This window comes from Leuciscus leuciscus (genome assembly GCF_965113295.1).
Source record: "Leuciscus leuciscus genome assembly, chromosome: 2".
Taxonomy (NCBI): Eukaryota; Metazoa; Chordata; class Actinopteri; order Cypriniformes; family Leuciscidae; genus Leuciscus; species Leuciscus leuciscus.
Genome location: NC_138726.1, coordinates 38,518,182 through 38,544,276, shown reverse-complemented (window position 1 = coordinate 38,544,276; position 26,095 = coordinate 38,518,182). Strand labels below are relative to the sequence as shown.

The window sequence follows — 26,095 nt, the reverse complement described above, 5'->3', positions numbered from 1 at the left end:
CTTTGTCTCACTGTCAACTGACCAGACACCCACAGGGCCTCTCTGCTGGTGCTTTTCAACAGCACTCATGCACTGCTATAGGGACCGTGTGACTGAGTTAATGCTCCAGGCGCTCATTGACTTCCCATGTTGAGATACCCCAGTGATTATGATTAAGTTTAATTAAGATTCTTTCTTTTTTTTCTTTACTGAGAGGCTTTTTTTTGCATTGCTCAAAACAAAATGGATTCTGATGTCTTATTTTGGTCCTTTCATTTCTCTCATCTTAATGTAAAGTTGAACTTGGGTCAAAATGGTAACAATAGATTGGCTGAACTCACATGTATTTCGTCCTTGAATAAGCAAGATCCACAACACTAAGGTGAGGAAACACGGACCTGACTGAGAAACGTGTGAGTCTGGCCGGGGTCAGACAAACTTTTCCTTAAAGATAAGCAAGAAAGACAGAGTAGAAAGGGTGACTTAAATGTTATTCAGTGATCTCTGTCAACTTCATTATGTTAGCTAAATTACTCAAAAATGACTTTCGAGGCTGCATTTTGAGGCATTGAGGTACTATTTCAGTACCCTTAAAATGTTGCAGTGTCTTTGGACTGAACATTTATTGATCTATGAGTAAACTGATCCCGTGTGGCTCTCTTTTTGTGCACTGTATCACAGCACACAACATGCTGAATGCTTCACAGATAAACACTGTCCTTAGTTTAAATCATAGTGATACGATTATTACTGTGTACACCAAAAAACATCTAAACATCCTTAAAAAACAATTGTTTTCAAGTGTTCTCGTTAGAAAAATGCTTTAAAGTTAAACAAAAAACTAATTCTTATTCTTCCTCTTCTCTGATTGTGTACTATGGTCATCTGGGGAATTCTTTGCATTCTTTCTCTCCTGAGGAAGTTTAGTTCTCCACTCCTTTACTTACCGGAATCAGACACTTTCTGGTTTTCAGAGAGACAAGAATGTTGGGCACAAAGGTGTGACAGTTTCATATTTCTAAAGAAGGCTAAAAGTAAAGACAAAGAGAAAGGTACTGAATGCATGTAGGAAATAACTATTATGGGTAATGAATTCATCAAATTTGTGTTTGTGTTTTTTCTGCATGTTTCTGGAGGGAATGGGTGGGATGTTTTTATAGTGCGATTCATTCAACTGTTTAAAAATCTCTCTCCCTGATTACTGTATATTGAATTCCCAGCATTTGGCGAGTCAACAACTCCCACTAGTTCATAAAAAATATAAGCCCTCAGTGAGAGAAGGAGAGAGAGGGGATCTGTTTTTTGGAGAACGTGGTTTATATCGCAAGTAATTGCATGTGATTCTTCTCGCAACTTCAAAGGCGAGCGGTTCTGCAGTTTAGGGTTGGTAGGCCAGACCACTACCAGGTCGGCTCTCAATTTCCTGTCCCTGCCTGGCTCTGAGCAGAGAGAGAGGATCTGAGGCAGAAACGTGTGAAATACAGAAGAGAGATCTACAGGCAAAGTTTTTGTGTGTGTGTGTGTGTGTGTGTGTGTGTGTGTGTGTGTGTGTATCAAGTTTCAACATCAAAAAGTTCAATATTTAACAAAGATGCACCTCATGTTCATAACATCTAAATGAATTATTTTTATTCAGGTCAAAGAATGATTTATATTTCTAAATAGCCTTGGCCTGACACCAATGCAATACTTTTTAAGGGTCAAATCAGGCAGAAGTAGCTGGTTAGGGTAACAACTGCACGTTCATTATTTACAGTTCATTCTTTATCTTTGTGTGAATAAAAATAAGCAAATCCAAAATCCAATTATTTTTCAAGTTGCTGGATTTAAAACCTCACAAATCAACTAATAACAACAGAGAGACTGTTTTTTCTGTTTTCTGAATAAAGATAACTTTATTCATTTATGAATGAACAAACAAACAAATAAATAAAACGTTATTAATATTGGTGGGATGCCAGTTAGTTATATTTCATGGTCTCTCTCTAAAAAGGAAGACAAATTGAGGGTTTCTGTTCTGCTACATCTCACACAACTAATCAAATCTTCTCTATGAACTCTTTTTTTTCCCTTTCAAGCTTTTTTTAAAAATTTTATTATTATAATTTTCCTTTGCCTGCATCCATGACATAGAGCAGTAAGCCTATCATATAATTATTACCCATATGAGATAAGAAAAAGCATACATTGAGTGGCCCAGGGCGGAGCGTGAAAGATAAAGCTTTTTCAGTAGGTTCTAGACCAGTTTTCATTTGAAATCCAAATATGAGCTATCTAAAAGAAATGACTCCAGAGTGGCCGTTCTATTATGATAGTCTACAGCGCATGGTTTGGACCTTCACACATCCAGCGAAAAATATACTGACTTCAATTATGAAAGAACAATGTTCACATGCATGAACTATGTTTCACTGTATATTTTCTTCTCTCCTTCTCTTCTCTAATTTGCACATATGCTTCTAAGCATCCTACATATGTTTGGCCAAAAATTTTCTCTATGATTCACTACAATGTTTTTATGTTTTATAAAGTTATGAAACACAAAATGTTTCATAAGATAGTGGCAGTGCCAAGTTAAGTCACTCCAAGTGCCTGAGATGAACTGCACTCGGTTTTACTCCCTGGGCCCGTGGCTGGAACACCACACACACACACCACACACACACACACACACACACACACACACACACACACACACACACACACACACACACACACACACACACACACACACACACACACACACACACACACACACACACACACACACACACACACACACACACACACAAAGAAAGATTACTCTAGATTACAGCTTCATGGTCCCTCTCACAGTCCATAGCAGGGATTGGCAATGACATGTGAATGCAGACCAGCTCTAATTTAAGCATCCACGTTTATACGCCCATAATGGGGTCAGTATAAGCACTTTTGGAGCAGGCCAGAGATTGTCCAGAGCTCTCTTTCCAGAAGGCAACACATGATTCCCAAAACCGCCCAAAGCACTCTTTCCAGAAGGAAGGCTATACGTTATTGTGCATTGGAAAAATATTAAGCGCCATCTAAAAATGCAACTAATGCCAAAACAACAACTTTGCTTTTGCAATTACACACACACACACGCACACACACAGGCAGAAGAAGTATGAAATCAGTATGGAGGGTTGAAAATGACCTGGTCATGCATATCTCTGCAGCCAGGCGGCTATGGCATGCCTGTGTTATTGAGTAAACCACTTTGGCCTGTGTTTGTGTTTGATAGGATCAGGGGCTCAGTGGGTGGCGCAGGACTCTGGTAACTGAGTACTGAGACTTTAAAAACTCCTTGCTGTTTTTTTGGCTGTTTCTTCGGCCCAGCCTCCAAGCAGCCTCCACACTGAAGGGAAGGACTGAAATGTAAACATCCAAACATGATCAGGCCCTTTTAAAAGGCTGTTTTCCAGCCTTCACTCTTAATTGGAAACAGACATTGGCCTTGTATGCAGAGGTGGGGTTAAAGCTCAGACACTACCCTGACAGGCTGCAAATCCCACTCAAAATCTTTGATGTGATGTCTCATTCGCTTTGAAACATTTTCAAGCAAATTAAATGTTATGCAGCTCATTATATGTATCAATGATACAATGAGTAGCCTATATGTTTCATAAGGGTGACATAGGTGTGGATATGAAAACTGAATTTTATGAAGCAACGCAGGTGCTTTGTTTGTGCAAAAAATCATAATTTACCTCTATATTTACTAAATAATATTATTCAAAGTGTTCACGGAACAACTTCCGGTCTTGAGTCAACACAACACGCATGCATAGTGGTGCTCCCCCTATTGGATTGCAGGTCAATATTTTTGTAAATGCACTGAAAAAAATTACTTGTAGGATTTAAAAATCCTCATAACAATTTGCACTAACACATTTTAAGTAAATTGCTCTGTACAACTTACCTGTTATTATCAAGTAAAGTCTACTTACTATTGAACTTAACATACATTTGACATTTAATTGACACTTAACAATTAATTCAATTAGTTAAGTAAATATTACTTAATTATATTTAATTTAACATATAGAATTAAGTAACATCTACTTGACTAGGTAAAATAAATGTAACGAAACTAAGTTTTTATTCAAACAATATAACACTGAATTAATCCACACTTTTAAAGCGTATGCTTAGAAACATCTAAGTAAATAATATATTAAACATTGTGTAGATTCCATCCTGTATATACATAAAATATTTAATAAGTACCCTGAACACAGATACCTCAATACTTGGTAGGCTACACAATGACGGTAACAATCGATAGATCGTTTTTGAGTATGAATGTGTCATTTTGAGTAGAAAATTAATCCAGATGTCACAACATTGCAAGATACCAAACCTAACAACAAAAGCAATGATAAAACGGTGTAAATACAGCTGGAAAACAGTGAAAAATCAACCTTATTAATTATTCATGCCCCAGTGCATGATGGGAGCACCCATACAAGAAAAGTTGAGTAGGTTTTACTTAATTTTATATCGTTGATATTTACGCTTTAATTTCTACAAGCTTGAATTGAGTAGCCTACTAGTTTGGGATTTACTTAGTTTTTTTTTAATTCTTGTATGCACTAACTTTTTCATGTAGAAATTACATTTGTTTTTCTGTAGCATTTACTTCACCACAGAATAATTTGTATCAGTGTAAAGTGGTAAATTATGTTTTGTGTGTGCGTGTGTGTGTGTGTGTGTGTGTGTGTGTGTGTGTGAGAGAGAGAGAGAACAAAGCACTCGCGTCGCTTCATTAAATTGAGGTAATTCCACTGGAGTCACATGGATTACTTGTATTTCCTATGCTTCTGGACCTTGAATGTGTAAATTGCGTTGCTCCCAATAGAGGGACTGAAAGCTCTCGGATTTCATCAAAAAAATATCTTCATTGTGCTCCGAAGATGAACGAAAGTCTTACGGGTGTGGTGTGGTACGACACGAGGGTGAGTAGCCTAATTAATGACAGAATTTTCATTTTTGGGTGAACTAACCCTTTAAGCCCTCTGTGGTCATTTTCACAACAATCGATAACTGAGACACAAAGTCAAGTCAAGTCAAGTTTATTTGTATAGCGCTTTTCACAATACAGATTGTATCAAAGCAGCTTCACAGTATTAAATTAAAATAATACAACAAAGTTTGTTTCAAGAGGAATTTATTGATTGATAAAATTAAATTAAATATCCCCAAAATATCCCCAACTGAGCAAGCCAAAGGCAACAGTGGCAAGGAACCGAAAAACTCCATCAAGTGACCTAATGGTGTCCTAAAACTCCATCAGGTGACCTAATGGAGAAAAAAAAACCTTGGGAGAACCCAGGCTCAGTCGGGGGCCAGTTCTCCTCTGGCATTTATGAGCTAGAGGCCGGATTGTAGTTTGAACTGTAGGATTATATGAATGCCTGGCTGAAGAAATGCGACTTTAATCTAGTTTTAAACTGGGAGAGCGAGTCTGAGCAACGAACAGTATCAGGAAGACTATTCCAGAGTTTTGGAGCCAAATGTGAAAATGCTCCCCCTCCTTTGGTGGTTCTGGATATCCTAGGTATGACCAAAAGCCTTGAATTTAGTGATCTTAAAGAGCGCGATGGATTATAGGGCGATAGAAGATCCGTTAAATAGACTGGAGCTAAGCCGTTTAGGGCTTTATAAGTCAGTAGCAATACCTTGTAATTAATACAGAACTTTATAGGTAACCAATGCAGTGATGATAAAATCGGTGTTATATGATCATATTTTCTTGATCTCGTAAGAACTCTAGCGGCGGCATTTTGGACTAAAATTGGACATTTTGCACAAAGTGCCGCCAGTTGCATTAACATTTGTGAATCATTCAAGAAAGCACGAATCCGCGAGTGGTATGACACATGGGCTGTGTCCGCAAGCTGAAAAAAAATACTGAGGGAGATAGTGTTCAAGTCCGAATCCAATGAACATGTCACATCTTGTCTAGTATGTCTACTGAGATAGCCTTCATCTGATGGATTTTTGAAGGCAGCATAAATGTTTCCTTTGCTGCCTTTGCTATCCACCGATCCTGTACCTTCCATTTTCTAGCGAGAAATTACTATTGTAGTAATTAAATATTCACTTAGGCCTAGTTGTCACCAAAGCTCTATTTAGATCATTAAACCGCTTATATGCTGCCTCAGAAGTCTGTCTGAAATCAGTTTTGTGAGGTTGGCCTAACTTAATGCACAAACGCTTAGGCTACCTGTGCAGTCAGCTGCCTAAGCTTTTGGGTTCAGCCGGGGTTCTTTATCCGGGACCGTGTGGATTGATAAAGCGGTGCCTCTTCACATCTGGTTTAGAACGAGTAGGGTAAACTACTATAGAGATACTTTTTCAGTTGAAAAATTGGAATAACCCATTAAAGATGAAAGTATTATGCAATCATTTAAGACATTTCTTCTTATATAGACCCTTTTTAGCATAAAGGCTTCTTTAAAATTGAGTCAAGAACCCTTGATTTTGTTTACCATCGAAATGATTTCGAAGCTGTTATATTAAGGTACAAATCTTGCATATTAGTGTGCCTTTAACTACTGCTGAAATATAGCCTATCACTTTCTAAAATATCTGACCATTGATTGCCGCAATTGACCACTCAGAATCTAGTATTCCTGAAAGTCGTCTAATAAATCTTGACACGATTTTGAAGTACTGTCAATGTTTTTTAAATCTGTATAGCAGGAAATGTGTTGTTTAGGTAATTACTTGGCAACCCTTTAAATACCTTTCAGCTCATACTCACACACACATTGCTCAAAGAGTCATTATTGATGAGTGAGAGGGAAGTGAGGGAGTCAGTCCTGGCATCACTGCAAAGCTGTTAGTGCTGGCTGAATGGAGGTGGGTGCACGGGATGCTTAATTGGTCCAGTGTGCATGTGTGCGAGCATTGGTGATAATTGTGGTTCACAGGTGGCCACAGTGGTGGCCTGTCCAAGCTTTGAGTTCATACCAGGGCCTGGGACAAAAGACAAAAGATTCCAGGGCTCTTTGTTATTGACTGTGGTCAAAGCCTCTGGTCATTCCCGTGTCCACCTAAACATGAGTTCATGAGTCTCCTGAGAATTCAAACAAGAGTCTTGAAAAGAACCACTGCAAAGAACGCAGTATTGATGTTAAGATCTCATGGCAATATTTACATGCAGAATAGTAACAGTATCTGAAACTGATTTTTCTGAAACTACTAAGAGGTTTTCTATTTTTAAACAATAAACCATACATTTCATATGGAAATTATAAAGTGCATGAAAATAATGATAACTGCTGAGCAAAACTAGTTCTTGTAATTGTTCCAGCCGTCCAGTACAGCCCCATACTGGTGAATGTAAGACTAGAATGTATTCACTGATTCACATCACAGTGATCTAGGAAATTTTAGTGGCATTATAGCAAAAGTGCCCCAGTAAAACCTCTTTTGGCGCCTCATATCAGATATTGTTATCAGATAATGCAGAAATTCCTTAGATATGCCATTAGCATTGAGCATGCAGTCTCCCCAGGCATTTCCCTTCTTTGTTGACTAAAAGTCCAAAAACAAGTTGAAACAAGACGCCACGCTGCCAAGTGGCATGTACCATCAAGATTTCCCTGATAATCATACTGAAATAGCTTGTCAGACATGAAAGAGTTTGCGTTTAAGCCTTGCAGGGTATTTTCTGGTGAGATCATCTTTCTGCAACACAGACCAAGCAAAAAGATTGCGAGCGCAAGAAAGAACATTGTACATTGACAAAGTGATATCTATACATTGCAAATGAATCAAAACATACAGAATATATTAGGATACCTACAACATTGCATTATCTTCAATTAAGTAGTGCTTACCAAAAAAAAGTATTTACAAATATAGCTGCTACAGAAGATGGGGGGGGGGGGACACAGATTTTTTTATTTTTTTATTTTAACAGACTATCCTCTTGTAGCCTACATTTTGTCTAATTCTCTTTAGTGTCTATACACTTTCTCTCTTGGGCCAAAATCAAGTAGGTGGAGTTTCCAAGATTGGATTGACAAAAACAATGTGACATTCATGTCTGTTACTGCCTCGCTTGAGAGAGTGGGAGTGAATGTAAGTTTTTACTGTGACATTCTGATGAAGATGCGGGTCAGAATTAGATAGAAGCCGTTTCATAGGGAAGTTCCCAAGTGTTTAAACACTCCGCGACACTGTGTGAACGAAACCAAACCAGACTGAGATAATAACTGCCATTAAGGTGTGCTGTACTGTGAGGTGTGTGCTTGTTTGGGACTATGTCACGTAGTACTGTAATTATGTAACATGAGGACTGGTAATCTATGACGTTTGGCTTATGGATCACAGAAAAAGTCGACGCACAGAGAAAAAGAGCAAATAGAGAAGAGGTCAAACAGCTTTTACAGAACAACCAATATGTGGTATGTTTGTAAGTGCAAACTTGCATACATAAACGCACTCAGAGACAGAGGGATTGAAAGTAGAATTGTTAAAACTTGACTGGCGGTTTGCTGTGTGGATGTAAATGGCCTAAATGTTTTTGTGTATGTGTTTGTGTGTGTGGGATTGAAGCAAGAGGAATGTTGTGTATGGGTGGTCAATTAGTTTACCATTTCAGCTGTGACCAACTGGCTTACTGGAAAGTATCATAGGATCCTTCCCATTCAGCAGGCCTTACTACCTCCAAGGTCAGACTCTGACTGTTTGTTTGTGTGTGTGGTACAGAGGGAAAGAGTTTTGAGTTTTGTGATGGACTTCCTGCCCTGACCTCCCCCCCCAAAAAAGGTACTGTTTAGGCATTAGTTTTTTCTGTTTAAATCATGGGCCTAAAACAGAAGAGCAACACAGCTGCATTTGCCTATTATTTTCTATTACGTGCACGTACACTTCTGTAAAAGTTTGGGGTCAGTAAGATTTTTAAAGAAGTCTCTTATGCTCACCAAGGCTGCGTTTATTTGATCAAAAATACAGTGGAAACTAATATTGTGAAATATTATTACATTTTAAAATAATACAATTTGGATACAATTATGCTGATTTGGTGCTCAAGAAACATTTCTCATTATTATCAATGTTGAAAACAGTTATGCTGCTTAAAATTTTTATGGAAACTGTCAAACATTTTGGGGGGGATTCGTGGATGAATAAAAAGTTTTCATTTAAAAAAAGAAAATAATTTATTTGAAATGGAAATCTTTTGTAACACCTAACATTTGAACTGTGTTTGTATGTTTTGGCATTATGTTTCAAATCAGCAGATTCTCTGTGAAACATCAGATTGTTTTATGAATTGTAAATATTCACTATTCACTTATACAATAAATTAATTCATATTATGAATCTATATTATATTATCCACTAGACTCCTGTTTTACTCTAATTATTGGATTTTTGGATATTTAACCCTGTGGAATCATTTAGTCATACTACTAGTATAAGAGCAACAGTATCTGCAGCAACAGCAGTGGTAACAGTAACATCTGCTCTAATGGAAACAATACTAGCTAGTATTATATTGTAAATAAAGTGCCAGATCATTATAACATAATGGTTGTGCTAAACATTTGTTTATAATCAAATAACCTCTTTTCACTCTTGCCTCTCTCTCATTCCCTGTAGCCTACATCCTTCTCTTTGAGACATAATCCTTAACCACTTTGCATTCTTTCTACCCCTCCGCTGTTTCTGCATGTAAAGGAGGCACTGGTGGATACCTCCAGGCTGCTGTGGTGACCGTGAGAGATGTGTAGCGGCACAATGTCAGCGGCACAACCGGGCCACAGCAACTGCTATTCCCACGACCCACAGAAATACCTCACCGGCCTTTAGAAAGCACGGCAGCATGTGTCTGTCAGTCCAACACAGAGCTAAAGCCCGTGTGAATTCCTTAACGTATGCTCAAATATACACAGATGAGCTTCACAGCTGCTCTTTAAAGGATTCGGATCATAGAAGAGAGGGCAAAGTCGTGAGCTCACTGTTCCTATTAGCATCCCACGTCTAATGATGCGTCCCATCAGGGCAGTAGGACGAAACAGAGTACTGTAGCACCCTGGGAACAATCCTGGATCTGTGCTATCTGAAGATGGTGGTGGCTCTGACATGCCAGGTAACAGTATAACAAACAGGCTGATATTGCAGAAACTCAAATGCGCATGATGTGCTTCCCCAGCAGAGGGCGACACAACACTCATTCTTGCACCTTAAAAGCTCTTGAGCTGTTGAAGAACTTTTCATCTTTATCATACCAGATGAATTATGTAATTACAGTTAGATAATGGAAGCACAAACAATAATATTTGTCTTTTTCATCCGTTTATTACTAAAATAGGTCTTCTGTAGGGTTTGTTTCACTTAGAGCTGGCATATTTTTGTATAAAGAGCTGACGGGTGTGGGTGTTTTTCAGGGGACTTTGTTTAGCTGAAGCGGACGCGGCGCATTGAGCCAACGGTGCTGTTTTGAGCACCCCAGTCAGAGAAGTTATTGTAGTCCTTCTTTTCCAGGATGTAATGGGCTCCTCTGTAGTTCGGCTCCTGGTACGCCACCCAGCTGTGGTCAAGAAAGAGAGATTGGAAATATATTTTTTTTAAAGATGCACACAATACTGAATATATGAACAGAATAAATATCCAAGTACTTTAACATCAGTGAACTTTTACTCACGTTCCGCCCATTACTTTGATGGAGGACACCCTGTTAAGGCTGTAACGGCTCATCAGGTTTGGGATGTCATCATGGAGCTCTGTCTTCTTGCCTGAGTAACCTGCCCTCTCAAACAGCTGTGCACGGGCAGTGTTTGTGTCCTAGACCACCAAATACACACATTTTTTTTTACATTCAGTGGAAATGACAAAGATTGATACTTTGGTATATTGTGAGAATATTGTTTTTTAATTATTTTTGTACTATTGAATAAAATGTGTGTCTCACCTGTTTCACAGCACGAACAGAGGAGATGTGGTCACCCTGAGCACACCACTTATCAGTGCAATTGTACTCCCCCCGGTCAGACATGTCCCACAGGTACTGACGCCCTCGGAAGTTCTCATGTTCGTATCCAATCCATCTACATATGAACACATGTCACAGTTAAAATGCAAAAATAGCTGTGTGGGCTTGAATTGGCAAAATGTAATTACATGGGGAAAAATTATTTTATTGAATCATTAATGTTAGATTTATAAAAGGTCAAACAAGGTCTTGTGAAATAAAACTGCCATGTACTCACGCTCCACTCTCCACCTGGACAGAGTTGCATCTGTCGGGAAAGTTTTTTTCACTCAATTTCTGACAGTCAGAGGTCAGGTCCAGTCGCCGACCTGCAAAGTTCCTCTGCTCGAAAAGGGTCACCTGAAAAACACAACTAATGTTAAAAAAACCCTCTTGAAAATATACACATTCATTGAAGTATTTAAAAAGCACAACAGGATTTAAAATAATTTTCGTAGCATTTGTGACCCTGGATCACAAAACCAGTCATAAGTCGCACGGGTATATTTGTGGCAATAGCCAACAATACATTGCATGGGTCAAAATTATCGATTTTTCTATTATGCCAAAAATCATTAGGATATTAAGTAAAGATCATGTTCCATGAAGATATTTTGTAAATTTACTACCGTAAATATATAAAAAATATACTTTTGTGAGTGGATGCAGCAAAATCGCAAACATAAATGGACAACTTTAAAGGCGATTTTCTCAATGATTACATTTTTTGCACCCTCAGATTCCAGATTTTCAAATAGTTGTATCTCAGCCAAAATATTGTCCTATCCTAACAAACTATACATCATCTGAAAGCTGAGTAAATAAGCTTTGATGTATAACCATTGATATATAAATCCCAATTTAAAAAAAAAAGACCCTTGTGACTGGTTTTGTGGTTCAGGGTCACATATATGAAACTAGCAACTTTTTCAGCTAATTTTCCAAATGACTTTTCCTAAAAACACCACTAAAGCTGCATGAGAAGCAATAAAAAGAGTAAGACTGATATATTATTCATCAGCACCAAACTCAGTGCTGAGTCACTATGCAGGAAAGTAAACTCTTACCCTCCCACTGGACCCGTAGAAGGCACGTTGGAGCACAGACCCCAGCTTGCTAGGGGGAAAAAGTCCAGTACTCTTAGCATATTTTCCAACAGAGAACACATATACAACAACAATCAATACAAATATGCCATGAAAGAAGCCAGTAGAAAACATAGCTTTTTGAACTGTTAACAACATTTAAATTAAAGTTACATTTGATTTGTTCCATGACAATGTATGCGTGAAACAAATCAGTTTGCCAATTAAAGCATAACAGTATGTTGTTTCAGGGCTTTCCTAACCGTATGGATGTGATCTGAACTACATATGTATTCTCTTCCACAAAACTGCAATGAGTCACGGATGTTGGTCTGACTTTTATATGCCTTTTTCTGTATTGATTAATACAGCCCTCTTGAGAGGTGCAGATCTGGCTGTAACTCAGTCCACACAATTTGGTGTTGCTCTCGTTTCCAAATGCACCGCAAACATACCTGGTTTGTTGGGCTAGTCCGGGGACCTTAGTGAAGATGTTCATGTCAGCTCGTGGTGGCCACTAAGATGGTCCTTAAATACAGCAGGTACATAGAAACAGGGAGTGCTAGAATGCTCATACTCTTTCTGCTGCTCTCTCTGTAGTCGGTCTGTGTATTGATATGCTAAACACACAGTTTGCTATGTTTTGTCAAAGCCTTCAGCTATATGTGCATACAGAAACGCAAATGCACACATTGAGTACAAAAGCTTAGACATGCAAATCAGTAGCCCATGCAAGACAACACGCATGTTCACATGATAAACCAACATACATTGAACACATTCTGCTTCATACACACTTAAACACACATACACAAACATACACATAAAGAGTGCAGTGCCAGCACTTTCTAAAACAATTCAGCATTCTTTTCACAGTTCATTTACAATGCATTTTGCATGTTGTAACTATTCGTGTTTAAACTGGAGCAGCTATATGCTGAAAAAAATGTAAACAATTTTAATTTTAATTTACAAAAATAATGACATTTTCAAGTAGAAAGACTGAAATCGTATTTTCATGTAAAATGTACTCCAATAATGCAAAATATTTTACAGTGTAGACACAATGACAGCCACACATATATGTATAGATCTGTTCAGTGGTAACCAACCATGATTTTATATAATATTGTTCTATATTGATTATCCTAGTTCAGTCAGAACTGGATTTGGAAAATATTTTATATATTGAAATATTATTATTTGTATATTATATTTTGCGTTATAAAAGAACATTATACATTATTACTAAAGTATGTGTAGTGCTCATTTACTCAATGGAAAATTATTCAGACATTGCTTCTTTTTTTTAATAGTCCATTGGTTCAGAATTTGATTCAGAAATGCTGCTGATTAAAGTCAACCTCTTTTCATTGCATGAACTTGTATTTCACCTTTGGGGGCCAAAATGCAAATGTATCACCCACACCAACATCAACTTGCTTACAGAGTCAAATGTTCAATTCTATAAAACATGTTAGGAGCAGCACTTTTCCCCTCTCAGCCCATTGAATTTGAACAGTGGGTATTTGGTCCTGTGTGTGGCTCCTGAATGGAGCTTGGATCTACTAGATGCTTCGCTACTGTTTTGTGCGTGCGGGCGCACAGGCACTGGACAGCTTTGTGAGGGTGAATGAAGTTCAGAAGCTTAGGTAACCTTCTGGCACTTTGGAGTGGATTCCAGTCGGGACAAATGTGAGGCCTGGAGCAGGTATACGTGTATATGTGCTTGAGTGTGAATCTAGATGGAGGGAGAGGGTGAGAGGAGGGAGAGAGAGAGAGACAAGAGACAGGGCAAAGCTGCTGGTTCCTGTGAAGAGAAGGGAGCGTTTTAATCATCTTCTCATCCTCTCTCCTTCAGATAGAAACTCACATCTCCTCTTTTCAGGATAAATACTTTTGAGATGTCTTTCATATTGGCAGCTCTTGACAAACTGACTTATTTTTTGTCTCTGATAGCCTTTTGTATCAGTTTGTCTTATAGCTGGCTGAAATGAGAGTTAATTCATCTGATCTGATCTGGGTTTGGAATTCTTTTTGACATTTTGGGCGATTGCACGTGGATTGTGACAGCTTTTTAGTTTGGGATGCATCATTGATATGCCTCAGCTCCAGAACTGACCACTCTGAGTATGTTTTCTTATTTTTGAAGTGAGGATAACTGATGTGAAGTTTCTCCATGTATACCTATTTAATAACAACTGCAAGAATAAAACATTTTCGAAGATGTGCCTGTAAGTAAAAGGAGTCTGTTTTATCTGTGCAGGTGTTACTAGTAAAAAACGAACTCCTATGAGAATAAGAGGATGCCACAACACAGTGTGCTGAGGATATGCCACATTCTGCTACTAGCACCCTGCATTTTTTCCAGCGAAGACTTTGACTGGACCAAGAACGAAAAGGGATCATTTCAGTATGGCACATTTCCTTCAGGTAAAGCATTACTCATAAAAGCAATTAAAACTTACAAATAACCGCAAATAGATGTGTCTTCTCTTTAAGCTCAAATATTAAAATACATTTAAGTATGCATCTGGTTGAAAAAAAAAAGTATTTTACAATGTTTGCAGCACAGTAAAAATAAAGTGATTAAAGCAGGTAAATAAGATTATAAACTATAAGCATGTCTTGAAATAATAAAAAAATAGACTTAAAAAACAAATTCATAAAAATAAAAATGTTTTATATAAAATTACATTATCATTTTATTGAAATCATTCATTTTCAGGATTCTATATAAATGAATGCATATACAAACATACAATATATATATATATATATATATATATATATATATATATTATTAATTATTAATTAATTACCTACATGATGTGCAGATTAATTAATCGCAATTTAATCGCACATCAATTTCGGCTGAGAAATTACCCCCAAAAGATTATTTAAAGTCATTATTGTGTTAAATGAGAAAAGCATCAAATAGACATTACAAAAAGTAGTTTTAGAAAGAAAATTTTTATTTAATACACATAAACTTTAGGCTACAACGGCCATGACTTTTTTTTTTTCAGAAGCTGCATCTGAATTGGTATTTAGATATATTTACAGACAAAAACAGTTTGGTTACCAACATTCTTCAAAATATCTTCTTTTATGTTCCACAAAAGAAAGTAAGTCATACATGTTTGAAACTACATGAGGGTGAGAAAATGGGAATAAACAGAATTAAAATTTTTGTGTAAACTATCCCCAGAATATATATATATAAAACTGTCAGTAGGTAGTGGTAAATGTCTAAATGAGGAGGTTATTGAGTATTCATCTGATTCGTTCAAACGGCTGATTCATTCAGGGATGAAGTAAATGTCTCTCTTTATGAATGGGCCATGTGAGACTGCTGGCCTGGCGCTGCTGTGACGTATGGCTCTGCGGTTCTGCAGTTGGTTATTATTGGAGAGATTCGCTCAAAATGCGGACGCTTTAGAAATAAAACACTGCTGTGTTGCTCGGAGACGCACAGCACAGTTCTGGTTGTACAGGTAATATTTTCATTGGAAAAATGTTAGCAAAAACTAACAATATCATGTCTGAAATAACACAATATTAACCTCCTACTTACTGTTTAAACAGCACTTGTGTGATATTGCGAGTGTTACTTACTATAGCCTATCATATTATATAAATATGAGACAAAAACTTATAAACGGGCATCTCAAATTTTAGGGGCATTCTAACTGCATTCTATAGGCTCCATCACATAGTGAGTTGTCCAATCATCAATCAATCAACTATGAAATAAATGTAAAATGACATATTTAGGTCTGGGGCAGGTGCATTAAATAATTTTAATGAATTATTTCCCCATAACTAATTAATTAAATGAACGCATTAAATCGACAGCCCTAATATATAGTATATCCTTTTTTATATATTAATAGCAACGTGTGTATGCATACATTTTCAGGATTCTCTTGGGGTGCTGGCAGTTCAGCATACCAAACAGAGGGAGCATGGGATAAAGATGGAAAAGGAAAGAGCATCTGGGATGTGTTCTCCCACAAGAGAGGGAAAACCCACCGGAATGACACCGGTGACTCATCCTGTGATGGCTATAATAAAATCAAGGTGCTATGATTAACTTTATCAGAAATGCATAATGACGTACAGTATATAGACACTTTGGTTCTAAGAGTTTTTTAATGTATGTTTTAGGATGATATCTCACTGATGAAAGACATGAAGCTGAACCACTATCTCTTTTCCATCTCCTGGCCAAGGATTCTGCCCACTGGCATTAAGAGTATTTAAAATTAATGCTAAAATGAAGGGGGGGGGGGAGTTTTCTTGTACTTTTTTACAAGAGTCATAACCAAACTTTTTTCTGATTGTCTTTTAGCTGACTACATCAATGAGAAAGGGATAGAGCACTATGATAACATGATAAATATGCTTCTGGAGAACAGAATCACACCGATTGTGACGCTTTACCACTGGGACTTACCTCAGGTAAAACAAAATCCTCACTGAGGAAGACAATAGCTGAAATCGCATACTGTCTAGTAGGTACTACATTTAGTTTGAAACGTACTTTACAACCATTCAAAAGTATCTTCTATATAGTATGAATATGGGTAATATGAAATTAATAATTAAACTTTGGATGTCCTACATCTGCCATGTTGTCACTGTCACATGACCTACCAGCGTCAGTTGCGTCACTTCTCTGCCATTCACAAATCCTCTCCCGTCGCCTCATGGGATAGTAAAGTGTCCATTGGATGTACACATAAGAATCTTGCTGGAAGTAGCAAGTCATCTGGATACTTTTTGCTGTAATGTTTTATGAATCCTGTGAATTCATATATACTACTCGTCTCCCAAATACTACTCTACTCGTTATCCACCTACATAAATGGACAATAACCTACACCTACAAGCTCATAGTACATGTAATATTCGGACACAGGGAATGACTCTGAATTATCTTTCTAAAAAATATTTACAATTAGTATATCAGAATACACATCTAAAGAGTATATATCAGAATATACTTCAATTTGATACCTGTGCCTTTACAGGTTTTGGAGGAGAAATATGGAGGTTGGCAAAATGCAAGTATGATCAACTTCTTCAACGATTTTGCCAACCTGTGCTTTGAGAGATTTGGCAATCGAGTCAAATACTGGATCACCTTCAACAATCCTTGGGTAAGAACTGTAAAAAAATAGTGTCCACAATTATAATTCCAACTCATTAAAAATGTAAATTTCAAGTAACTTGGCCTTTCTCTAAAATTCCACAATATTAGTAAGTAATATCAAGTTGTTGTTTTTATAAATAAAATAAAAGCTAGCAACAATTCCTGTCAGGGATTGACTTATATGAGAAAAAAAGAGTTTATTATCTGGGTCAAATTCCATTCTTACACTGGCAGTAAAGTTTCCTCCCATGTTTCTAGTCTGTTGCAGTAGAGGGGTATGAGACTGGAGAACATGCTCCTGGTCTGAAGATGAGGGGTACTGGTGCCTATAATGCTGCCCACAACATCATTAAGGTGATCAAAATCCACCGCAGTCCACTGTAGTCTAATAACCCTAACAACTGAGCAACATAATTCAGATGCCAAGTTATCAATGCAATCCACTTTGCTGTAGTATCCACCTTATTTCAACATAAGAGTGGGTGTGGCTATTTGTAACTTCCGGTATCGGTATCGGTATCGGTTCCAGTAATTTTAGCTGTACAAAAGCAGCTATTATGCTGCTTGATATTGCAATTTGGTTATCATAATCAAAAACACAAAGTTTAACCGTTTACTGCGCTTTGTTAATCTTCTAGTTATCTACCTATAGTGGCTATTGAATCTGAAGTCTTACGCATTTACAGAAAATAGCTTACTTAACTGCAAAATAAGGTGGATACTCTTAAACCAGAAATTGCGTATGGACAGCAGAGACAAAAATGCTAAATATAAATGATAAAACACAAATGATCATACTGTATAAGCATGCGGTTAGGGATAGCAAGCTATTCCAAAAAGACTTATCAACTATTAAAACCACTGTTCTTTTGAAACAAATTCAAATGTAGTGAACTAAAGCTCACTTTTACCATTTGCTGCACTGACAGGCTCATGCTAAGGTCTGGCACACATACGACGCCCAATGGCGAAACAAGCAGAAAGGTAGACAAATTTCAGATACTGAATTCAGCTTATAACCTGTCAAGGCACAAAGGTCCAAACTAGTAAAAGTGTTTCTGCCATTTCAGGTATGGTGGGCATCTCCCTGTCAGCAGACTGGGGAGAACCAGTGGATGTCACCAATCAGCGAGATATAGAAGCCGCTGAAAGATATGTTCAGTTCTACTTGGGATGGTTTGCCACGCCACTCTTTAATGGAGACTATCCTCAAATAATGAAAGACTATATAGGTAAGTGGCAAACCACAAATAAATAGAAAAACACAAATGTATCTGCTTTTTTAGTAGGGGCTGGTGATCATTTACATATACGTATTTCATCAGCATTTTCTGTTTTATTTCTGCAGTTAGGAAGAGTGCCCAGCAGGGCCTGAGTAGCTCTCGCCTGCCTACTTTCAGCCCTCACGAGAAAAGTTACATCAAAGGCACTTGTGACTTCCTGGGCATCAGCCACTTCACCACACGCTACATCACACAAAAGAACTTTCCCTCCAACCGTGGAAACAGCTACTTCACTGACCGTGACCTGGCTGAGCTGGTGGACCCACAGTGGCCTGACCCTGGATCAGAGTGGCTCTACGCTGTGCCATGGGGCTTCCGCCGTCTGCTCAGCTTTGTAAAGGTACATTTACACATCTCTGTAAACATCTTTGCAACAACAACTTCCAGACGGTAGCCAGTAGTCTGACTAGCACAGTGGTGGCTCATATATCTTTTTGTATTCTTAGACACAGTATGGAGACCCCATGATTTACGTGACAGGAAATGGAGTATCAGAGAAGATGATGTGCACAGAACTGTGTGATGACTGGAGAATGCAGTACTTCACGGATTACATAAATGAAATGCTTAAAGGTCAGAATCAATAGAGGAATCTATGCCTTCTATAGTTGAATACTCTTAGACCAGTGGAGCTCAACAAAGGGGCCAGGGCCACAGTATGACTTTGTATTTAAAATTATTTAATTATTCTTTCCCCTGACATTGTTCTCTACTGTTCCATCAATCTGTTATAATAACAAATAATTCAAACTAAAATACAAAAACAAATGTAAACATATTTCTTTTTTCCTATTTGTAACTATATTTAAAAATTAGTCACCATAAGTTGAATCCTATAGAATTACAAAATTAATTATGTTAACTTAATTTAATATATCAGTGCTCCCAGTTTTTGTTAATAAAAGAGTTATAAAACAAGCAGCATTGTCATAATTAAAGAAGAAATACCAGAGAAAATCTCTTAACCATTAATGGGTCTTATGAATATTGTAAAATGGGGGACCTTCAAGTCAAAAAGTGTGAGACCCATAGATTGTCTTAGACTAGATTTAATAAAATGACCCATTCAGAACATGCAAATCTAAATTTACAGAAACTTGATTACTGATTGACCATGTCACTGCTTTAGGTCACTAAAAATTCAAAATGCTTTCAAACGTTTCTACAGATCTTCAAATCTCTTCATACACTGATAAATAAAACCCATTCAACCAGTGAAAGGAACCTTTTTGTTTTTTACTTCTATTTCATTCAGCGGTTAAAGATGGAGTTAATGTGAAAGGCTACACAGCTTGGTCACTGCTTGACAAGTTTGAGTGGGATGAGGGCTACTCTGAAAGATTTGGCCTGTACTATGTGGATTTTGGGAGCAAAAATAAACCACGCTACCCAAAAGCATCAGTTCAGTACTACAAGCGCATCATCAGCTCGAATGGTTTCCCCAATCAGAGAGAGGTATGACGTCATCATAAATTGACTTTAGCAATATAATATAATGCTAATTTAATGTTAGTTTGTCTTTTGAGTCAATGAGAGCCTTTTTTGTGCAATCTGTGTGATGAACTTATGTCTTAGTTCACATCTTATGCAGTTTTTAAGTTGGATCATGTTTACCACAGATTGAAAGCTGGAAAAGAAAGGCACTGGAAACATGCACCTCAAGTAACCAGCTCCTTGCGGCAGGTTAGTGTAACTGTTGCTGACTTCACTCCCCACTGGGCAGCACAACCAGCAGTGATCTAGCTGGGGCAAATAAAAGAAAATTCTGTCTCAAATTACATTTTCTATTTGTAACCAAGCACATTATACAGAGAAAGAAAAGTATAGCGTAATTTTCTAACAGGAATTTTCTTTTGTTTGCCCTTCCAGCTAGAAGAAAATCCAAGGAAAATAAGGAACATGCAGATATGCCAAAGGTTTGGCCTGTGCATGATGAAGTTTAGGTACAGGGCTGAAATATTGCTATTTTTTGGAGGTTGGCATTTTTCACGTGTTCTCTGGGCAGTGCTAGTGCTATTTATGACTTACCTGTGTGTTTTTTTTTTCCAGATCCACTGATCAGACACATGGAGATGGTCACGGAGATTGTCGTCCCCACTGTGTGCACTCTCTGCATTCTCCTCAGTGCAGTTTTTCTCATGTTTCTGCTGAGAACACGGATATTAAACTGACTGCTTCACATTTACACGACTATATTTTTTTAACATTGCATGTGTCCCTGCAGCATTTCTCTTTTTTTATTGATTATCATGAATAATTATGAAATGCAGAGACTTGTTTACATGTACCTTGAAATAAAATGGTACACAAATGTACTTCTGTGTTCATGAATTGTTGGACCATCCGAACATCTCTCAACAAATTACCCAGAGGATAAGTTGAGGTTTGAGTGTTGGAGTATGAGGTGATAAAGAGTTTCTGAAACTTTTTGAAAGCAATTTTGTATCTCTTTTGTGTGTGAAAAACAATCATACGATTAGCACTATAATAAAATGTGTCTGTAAAACTTTAAAATACAAAAATTCAGTGATTCAACCACCTATTGAAGCATACATTGCAGTGTAAGATCCACATGTAGCCTATAAGATTTGTGCTTTCAATAAAGTTTGAAACCCTGCATTATAGCTATATATTTTTTTATATTATGATGTGTCTGTGTCTACATCGGTAATCTCTCGCAAAAACAACTACTAAGCGAATTCTTTAAACAAAAACAAGCCCAAAGTCGCGTATAATAAGAGGATTTGTTTCAGTTTGACTTGTGAACGTCAGACTCGTCAGCGCTCCGAGCCGGTAGACGTCGCAGTTCTCATCAGTTACACGAGAAACGACGTAACAAAACCATTGACGTTCGCCGTGTCAGAAATTTGATTGGCTGAGAGGGAAGCCGCCGGCAGAAACTTTGGTTCAGCACTCAGACAGTGCACTGACTGTATCGACATCCTCGTGCGGCGGTCGGTGTTGAAGTTTCCTCCTTTGACAGCACATATTCAGTAAGTTCGACGGACCGCACTGATATTCAACTATTCACTGAAATTACAGTGACATCGGTTGGGCTTGATATCCAGTCAGTGGCGAAACTAAGGGCGTCGTGAGTGTTGTTGAATATTTTATGGTGTCTGGCGCCAAATTGCTGGGACAGTAACAAAACAACTCTCTTCTACAACTTTTACATTTGTTCAATTCTACAGCTAAACTATAATTGTGTCATGAGAAAAACTCCCAATAACAGAATCGTGTGACATTGTTTTGTACTGTATGCACCTTTCAGACATTTAAACCTTTTTACAGTCAATGGTTTAAGTTTATGATTGACTTTCTGTTTGTAAACAACTCGCTGCAACATTCTAGCATGACGTGAGAGATTGTTTCTAACAACTAGATTAAAAATATTAACAAAGCTAAATAATAGATTGACCACATTTAGAATTAGTTTGGCATTTTAGCAATACATTTACATTGTTTAATTCATAAATTAGTAGCATTTTAATTGGAATGTAATATGAAATTTGATATAAAATTAGTATCTGACCATATTACCCCCAGTAAACCCAGACTTTTGACAATGATACTTACTGTTTGTTTATTGTTCAGAAACGCATAAAAAGAGAAAAAAAAACCAGCTGATGTATTTTAACTTAATTTATGTGAACACTACTGAAGGTAAAATGAAGTTGTATTTATGTTCTCGAATTGATCATTTTCCTATCTCTCCACAGGATCTTGTGCACCATGATTGATCCATTAGAAAATGGCCAGTTTGACATACCAGATTATGAGCACATAGAGGATGAGACTTTCCCTCCTTTTCCTCCTCCGTCATCGCCTGGTCGGCGGGACCATGGGGAGGATGCTTTTGGCAATGAAGAGGGTGTGTTAGACTGTTTCTCATTCTTAACCATTTCAGTGGGATTTCTTTTCCACTTGCTGCTTTGGTGATGTGAGCTGGTCAAATTCCCCATCCTGTCTTCCCATGCTACATAATTCCTGACAGTAGTTGTTCAATCCCTAACTACTCGTCAGCACCAGCCTCTGGCAGGTCATCTGACCTCTCAGTGGCAGCTGGCTCTTGCTCCAGTGAATTACATTAATTTATTATTGTACATCTGTTCATATGATTCTGTTCTTTTAGAGATTTTAGAGGTTTTAAAATGTTTTATCACAATTAAAGCAGTCAAATATCTGTGATCCTGACTGGTTGGTTACAACGCTTACACTGGCCTCTCAGTCCAGCCAGACACTATAGCGCTCAAAGTTTGATTCGTGCCCTACCACTCTTGTTTCGAGGGATTAAATATTAATATTTTATATTATTGTGAATTTTTTCTTATTGATCTGTTTTTTAACGTGATTGACATTTTGGGGAGGTTTATCAAATGACCTTGATCCTGACTGGCCTCTCAGTCCAGCCAGCCGCTGCTGAGCTATACAAGTTTAACGCATTCCTGTTTAACTCTCGCTGCAAGGGAAAACATGGTTTTATTGTTATTAAAATATCCTTAAGATGAATATAATATATTCCTTAATATAAAAGACAGGAGAATGCTGAGAGTGCTTCTTGGGTATAAAAATATATAGATACCTCCGGTGCTCTTCAGTCAAGGGATCCACATATATCTTAAGATAAAGGTCTGAGGCACTCAGGAGGATGAAGATTAAAAAGCCTTTATTAATCCATGGCTAGTCTCATAAAAACTTGAACTTCAAGCCCTGACGAAAGCCTTGTTGGCTGAAACGTGTAGGCATGTTTTTATTTTTATGAGACTAGCCATGGAATTAATAAAGGCTTTTTAATCTTCATCCTCCTGAGTGCCTCAGACCTTTATCTTAAGATATTCCTTAATATATTTTAGAGAGGTTAATCCTCGATTAAAGTACTGCCGTTCACTGGGCGCTTAGCCCAGCCACTGTTGAGCTACGGGTTTAACTGTAACGGTAATTGTAATTTAATTGGGATAAACCTTCCCAAAAAAAAATGTTGATCACATGAATGAATAGATTCATAAGAATATATATGTTTTTCCTTACAGCAAGAATTATTGGAAACTAGTTTATCCCACAGTTTATAGTGGCTGGCTGGACTGAAGCATCACTAATCCACCAGTCGGGGTCGTGGTCAGCTGACCAATTTAATCGGGATAGGCCTGCTTAAAATGTCGATCATATAAAATAATAGATTCACAAGAATTTATTCATAACAATAAAATCATGTATTTCCCTGGTTGGGAACATGTTAATCTGGCAGCATAGCAAGTGGCCTGACTGAGCGTCCAGCGAAGCGTCAGTAACCCACCAGTCGAGATCAAGACCATTTGAATACTTTAATAGGGATAAACCTCCATAAAACTTATATCATGCAAAAGAATAGATTCGTAAGATTATATTCACAATAAAACAATTATGTATTTCCCCTGCAGAGAGAGTGGTAGGAAACAACATTGGCTGGCTGGTATGAGCAGCCAGCGACGCATTAGTAACCTACCAGTCTGAATTACAGTCATTACACTGCTTTAATTCGACAGAACCCTCCTAAAACATGGATCATGTAAAAGAAAAGATCCATTAGCATAGAATTACACCAATAAATTACTGTATTTTCTTGCAGCGAGTGGTAGGGGACACATTTTACTTAGAGCACAATAGCGGCTGGCAGGACTAAGCGGCCAAGAGCAGCAGTAACCAAACAGTCAGACGTGAATAAAAATGAATAAATATAAAAAAAAATTTTTTTAAACAATATACAGAAAATAGAGTTAAATAAAAGTTTTGAAATTGAAAGTTTTATAATTAATCTGTTTTCATTCAGTAGCTGTCTTATCTGAGGAGGCAGGTCACGTGATCTGTCGGACCTCTTGCCAGCCAGCTGAAGATTGAACCCCCACTCGATATTCATACTTTACATAGTAAAAATATTTTGATTTTAATCTGTAAATAAAACCCATTTTGTTGTGTGTTCAGGTGAGGAGGAAGGAGAAGTGTCAAAACTAGCAGAAGTGCCAGTGGCAAAAAGACGAACGGTGAAGAGGCCTCGGCCGAAACTGGATGCTAACAGGTACTGCACCAGATGCCAGTTAATTGGTAATTAATGATAATTGTTTGTTTATTTTAGCAGACAGAGTATGACTGACTTTCTCCAGTGTTTACAGTTCTTCTCTTTCCCTCTCTTCTTTCTTTTAGGTTGATTTCTGAAAAGGGTCTTCCAGCTCTTCGTACTTTATATGATGAAGTAAAGTTCAAAGGCAAAGGACATGAGGTAATGGCTAATCTTTCACTTCGACTTACAAAATTCTGCTGAATTCTTTGTTATATGATTACAGATTCTGTTGTTCTAGGATGTGTGAATACAGTTTTCACTGCTCACCCTCTTCATTCATTTCTGATTCAGGCAGAGAATCTGAAACTCCTCATGCAGAAAATGGAGAACTGGGCCCATCGCCTATATCCTAAAATGCAGTTTGAAGAGTTCATTGATAAAGTAGAGAGTCTGGGAGGCAAAAAAGAAGTTCAGGTAGGACTTCTGGCTTTACTATGCAAATGAAAAGAAAATAATTTTATCTGAAGGAAAAATCAAGATCGCCTAGGAACTGTTCACACAGGATGTGTTCTTTCCATCTGTGCTTTTTTTTTTTATTATCTGTGTTTTTAAAAGTTTAAAAGCACAGATAAAAGTTTATTATCCATTTAAAAGTTATATTGTTGGCATTATGCCTTTATGACAAGACAGTAGAAGCTGTAACAGGAAGTGATAGGATAGGAGAGAGGGAAGTGGAATTGGGAAAAGACCATGAGCCGGGACTTAACTCGGTTGCCTGAAGCACTATTGTGCAAATCTATACTATCCGACCAATCTATGCACTTTAACTGTTACTCTATGCACACATGCACTAAACAAGTGTCTTAGGTTGTTGAGCCACGTCTTGTTTCTTTTCTGTTACACCATGACTGGCAAATTTTTTATATCGAATGTGTGATTTAGCACACATTCAAGTTACAAGCAATTTCTGTCCAGTTAGCGCAAGAACATCCTGTTGTGAACACCTCCTCAGACAATAATTAATCCAGGAAGAGTTGATCATTTAAAAACCAATTAATATGTGATATTTTACATCCGTAATAAACGTTGATTGCATCCTTTGTTAATGCTATACTTTGTTTCTACATTAGACATGTCTAAAACGAATTCGATTGGACATGCCAATAACACATGAGGACTTCGTTGGTAATGATACTTTTCAAATCTTGGTTGCCTTGCGCTACTATTGAAAGCAGTAGGTAAAACTGAAGTTTCACTGACTTCCTACTCTCCTCCAGAGGAGGCAGAGGTTCCAGTCCCAGAAGAGTCTGATCCAGCTGGAGACGGAGTTTTCCCTGAAGATCCGTTCATCCATTCTACTCCTGCTCCAGCCTCTCTCACCGAGGAACAGCAGCGGCGCATAGAGCTCAACAAACAGCTCGCTCTGGAGAGGAGACTTGCGAAGCAGAAAGAGTTAGGTGTGTGGAGCCATTTGATATGATCTGGCATGATGTCGAGTTATGATCAGAATGCAAGCTTTCTCATTCGCCTCTAGTCCTGGGATTACAA

At 37.7% G+C, this 26,095-nt stretch overlaps 3 protein-coding genes across 5 annotated transcripts in view; 2 read left to right on the top strand and 1 right to left on the bottom strand.

Moving 5' to 3' along the window:
* The first annotated feature begins 4,856 nt into the window (after nucleotides 1–4,856).
* On the top strand, nucleotides 4,857–21,145 carry lctla (lactase-like a). Of its 2 annotated transcripts, XM_082160555.1 has the most exons (15): nucleotides 10,060–10,105; nucleotides 10,939–11,020; nucleotides 14,339–14,505; nucleotides 15,995–16,155; nucleotides 16,243–16,330; nucleotides 16,427–16,536; nucleotides 17,109–17,237; nucleotides 17,489–17,584; nucleotides 18,160–18,214; nucleotides 18,301–18,462; nucleotides 18,579–18,853; nucleotides 18,960–19,086; nucleotides 19,769–19,968; nucleotides 20,133–20,196; nucleotides 20,563–21,145. In XM_082160555.1, the coding sequence occupies exons 3-15, from the start codon at nucleotides 14,379–14,381 to the stop codon at nucleotides 20,682–20,684; spliced, it is 1,716 nt and encodes a 571-aa protein (XP_082016681.1). In that variant the 5' UTR covers nucleotides 10,060–10,105; nucleotides 10,939–11,020; nucleotides 14,339–14,378; the 3' UTR covers nucleotides 20,685–21,145. The 2 variants fall into 2 exon arrangements, with proteins under 2 accessions (XP_082016680.1, XP_082016681.1); XM_082160554.1 differs by lacking the exons at nucleotides 10,060–10,105; nucleotides 10,939–11,020 and adding an exon at nucleotides 4,857–4,955.
* crybgx (crystallin beta gamma X) lies at nucleotides 10,065–13,023 on the bottom strand. Its single transcript, XM_082160573.1, has 6 exons — nucleotides 12,528–13,023; nucleotides 12,055–12,103; nucleotides 11,226–11,347; nucleotides 10,928–11,063; nucleotides 10,661–10,800; nucleotides 10,065–10,546 (listed from the first exon to the last, which is right to left on the bottom strand). Exons 1-6 carry the CDS (start codon nucleotides 12,569–12,571, stop codon nucleotides 10,414–10,416), a joined length of 624 nt encoding a protein of 207 aa, XP_082016699.1. The 5' UTR covers nucleotides 12,572–13,023; the 3' UTR covers nucleotides 10,065–10,413.
* A 251-nt stretch (nucleotides 21,146–21,396) lies between the features above and the next one.
* tipin (timeless interacting protein) overlaps nucleotides 21,397–26,095 on the top strand; it is a 99,258-nt gene continuing 94,559 nt past the window's right edge. Inside the window, exons 1-7 of one of the 2 annotated variants that reach the window (XM_082162282.1) lie at nucleotides 21,397–21,506; nucleotides 22,233–22,384; nucleotides 24,472–24,565; nucleotides 24,691–24,766; nucleotides 24,899–25,021; nucleotides 25,678–25,732; nucleotides 25,825–26,004. In XM_082162282.1, the coding sequence (XP_082018408.1) occupies nucleotides 22,246–22,384; nucleotides 24,472–24,565; nucleotides 24,691–24,766; nucleotides 24,899–25,021; nucleotides 25,678–25,732; nucleotides 25,825–26,004 (667 nt within the window). In that variant the 5' untranslated portion in view covers nucleotides 21,397–21,506; nucleotides 22,233–22,245. Of the gene's footprint in view, nucleotides 21,507–22,232; nucleotides 22,387–24,471; nucleotides 24,566–24,690; nucleotides 24,767–24,898; nucleotides 25,022–25,677; nucleotides 25,733–25,824; nucleotides 26,005–26,095 lie in introns of both variants that reach the window. The other variant, XM_082162283.1, reaches the window with a different exon arrangement.

Excerpts from the sequence above, each read along its gene's own strand:
- crybgx (XM_082160573.1), bottom strand. The coding sequence starts at position 12,571 with ATGAACATCTTCACTAAGGTCCCCGGACTAGCCCAACAAACCAG. Across the intron at positions 11,348-12,054 it reads TCTACGGGTCCAGTGGGAGG|GTGACCCTTTTCGAGCAGAG; the intron begins GTAAGAGTTTAC and ends TGTGTTTTTCAG. Across the intron at positions 10,801-10,927 it reads CTGTTCGTGCTGTGAAACAG|GACACAAACACTGCCCGTGC; the intron begins GTGAGACACACA and ends TTGGTGGTCTAG.
- lctla (XM_082160554.1), top strand. The coding sequence starts at position 14,379 with ATGCCACAACACAGTGTGCTGAGGATATGCCACATTCTGCTACTAGCA. Across the intron at positions 17,585-18,159 it reads CTGCCCACAACATCATTAAG|GCTCATGCTAAGGTCTGGCA; the intron begins GTGATCAAAATC and ends CTGCACTGACAG. Across the intron at positions 19,969-20,132 it reads GTTTCCCCAATCAGAGAGAG|ATTGAAAGCTGGAAAAGAAA; the intron begins GTATGACGTCAT and ends TGTTTACCACAG.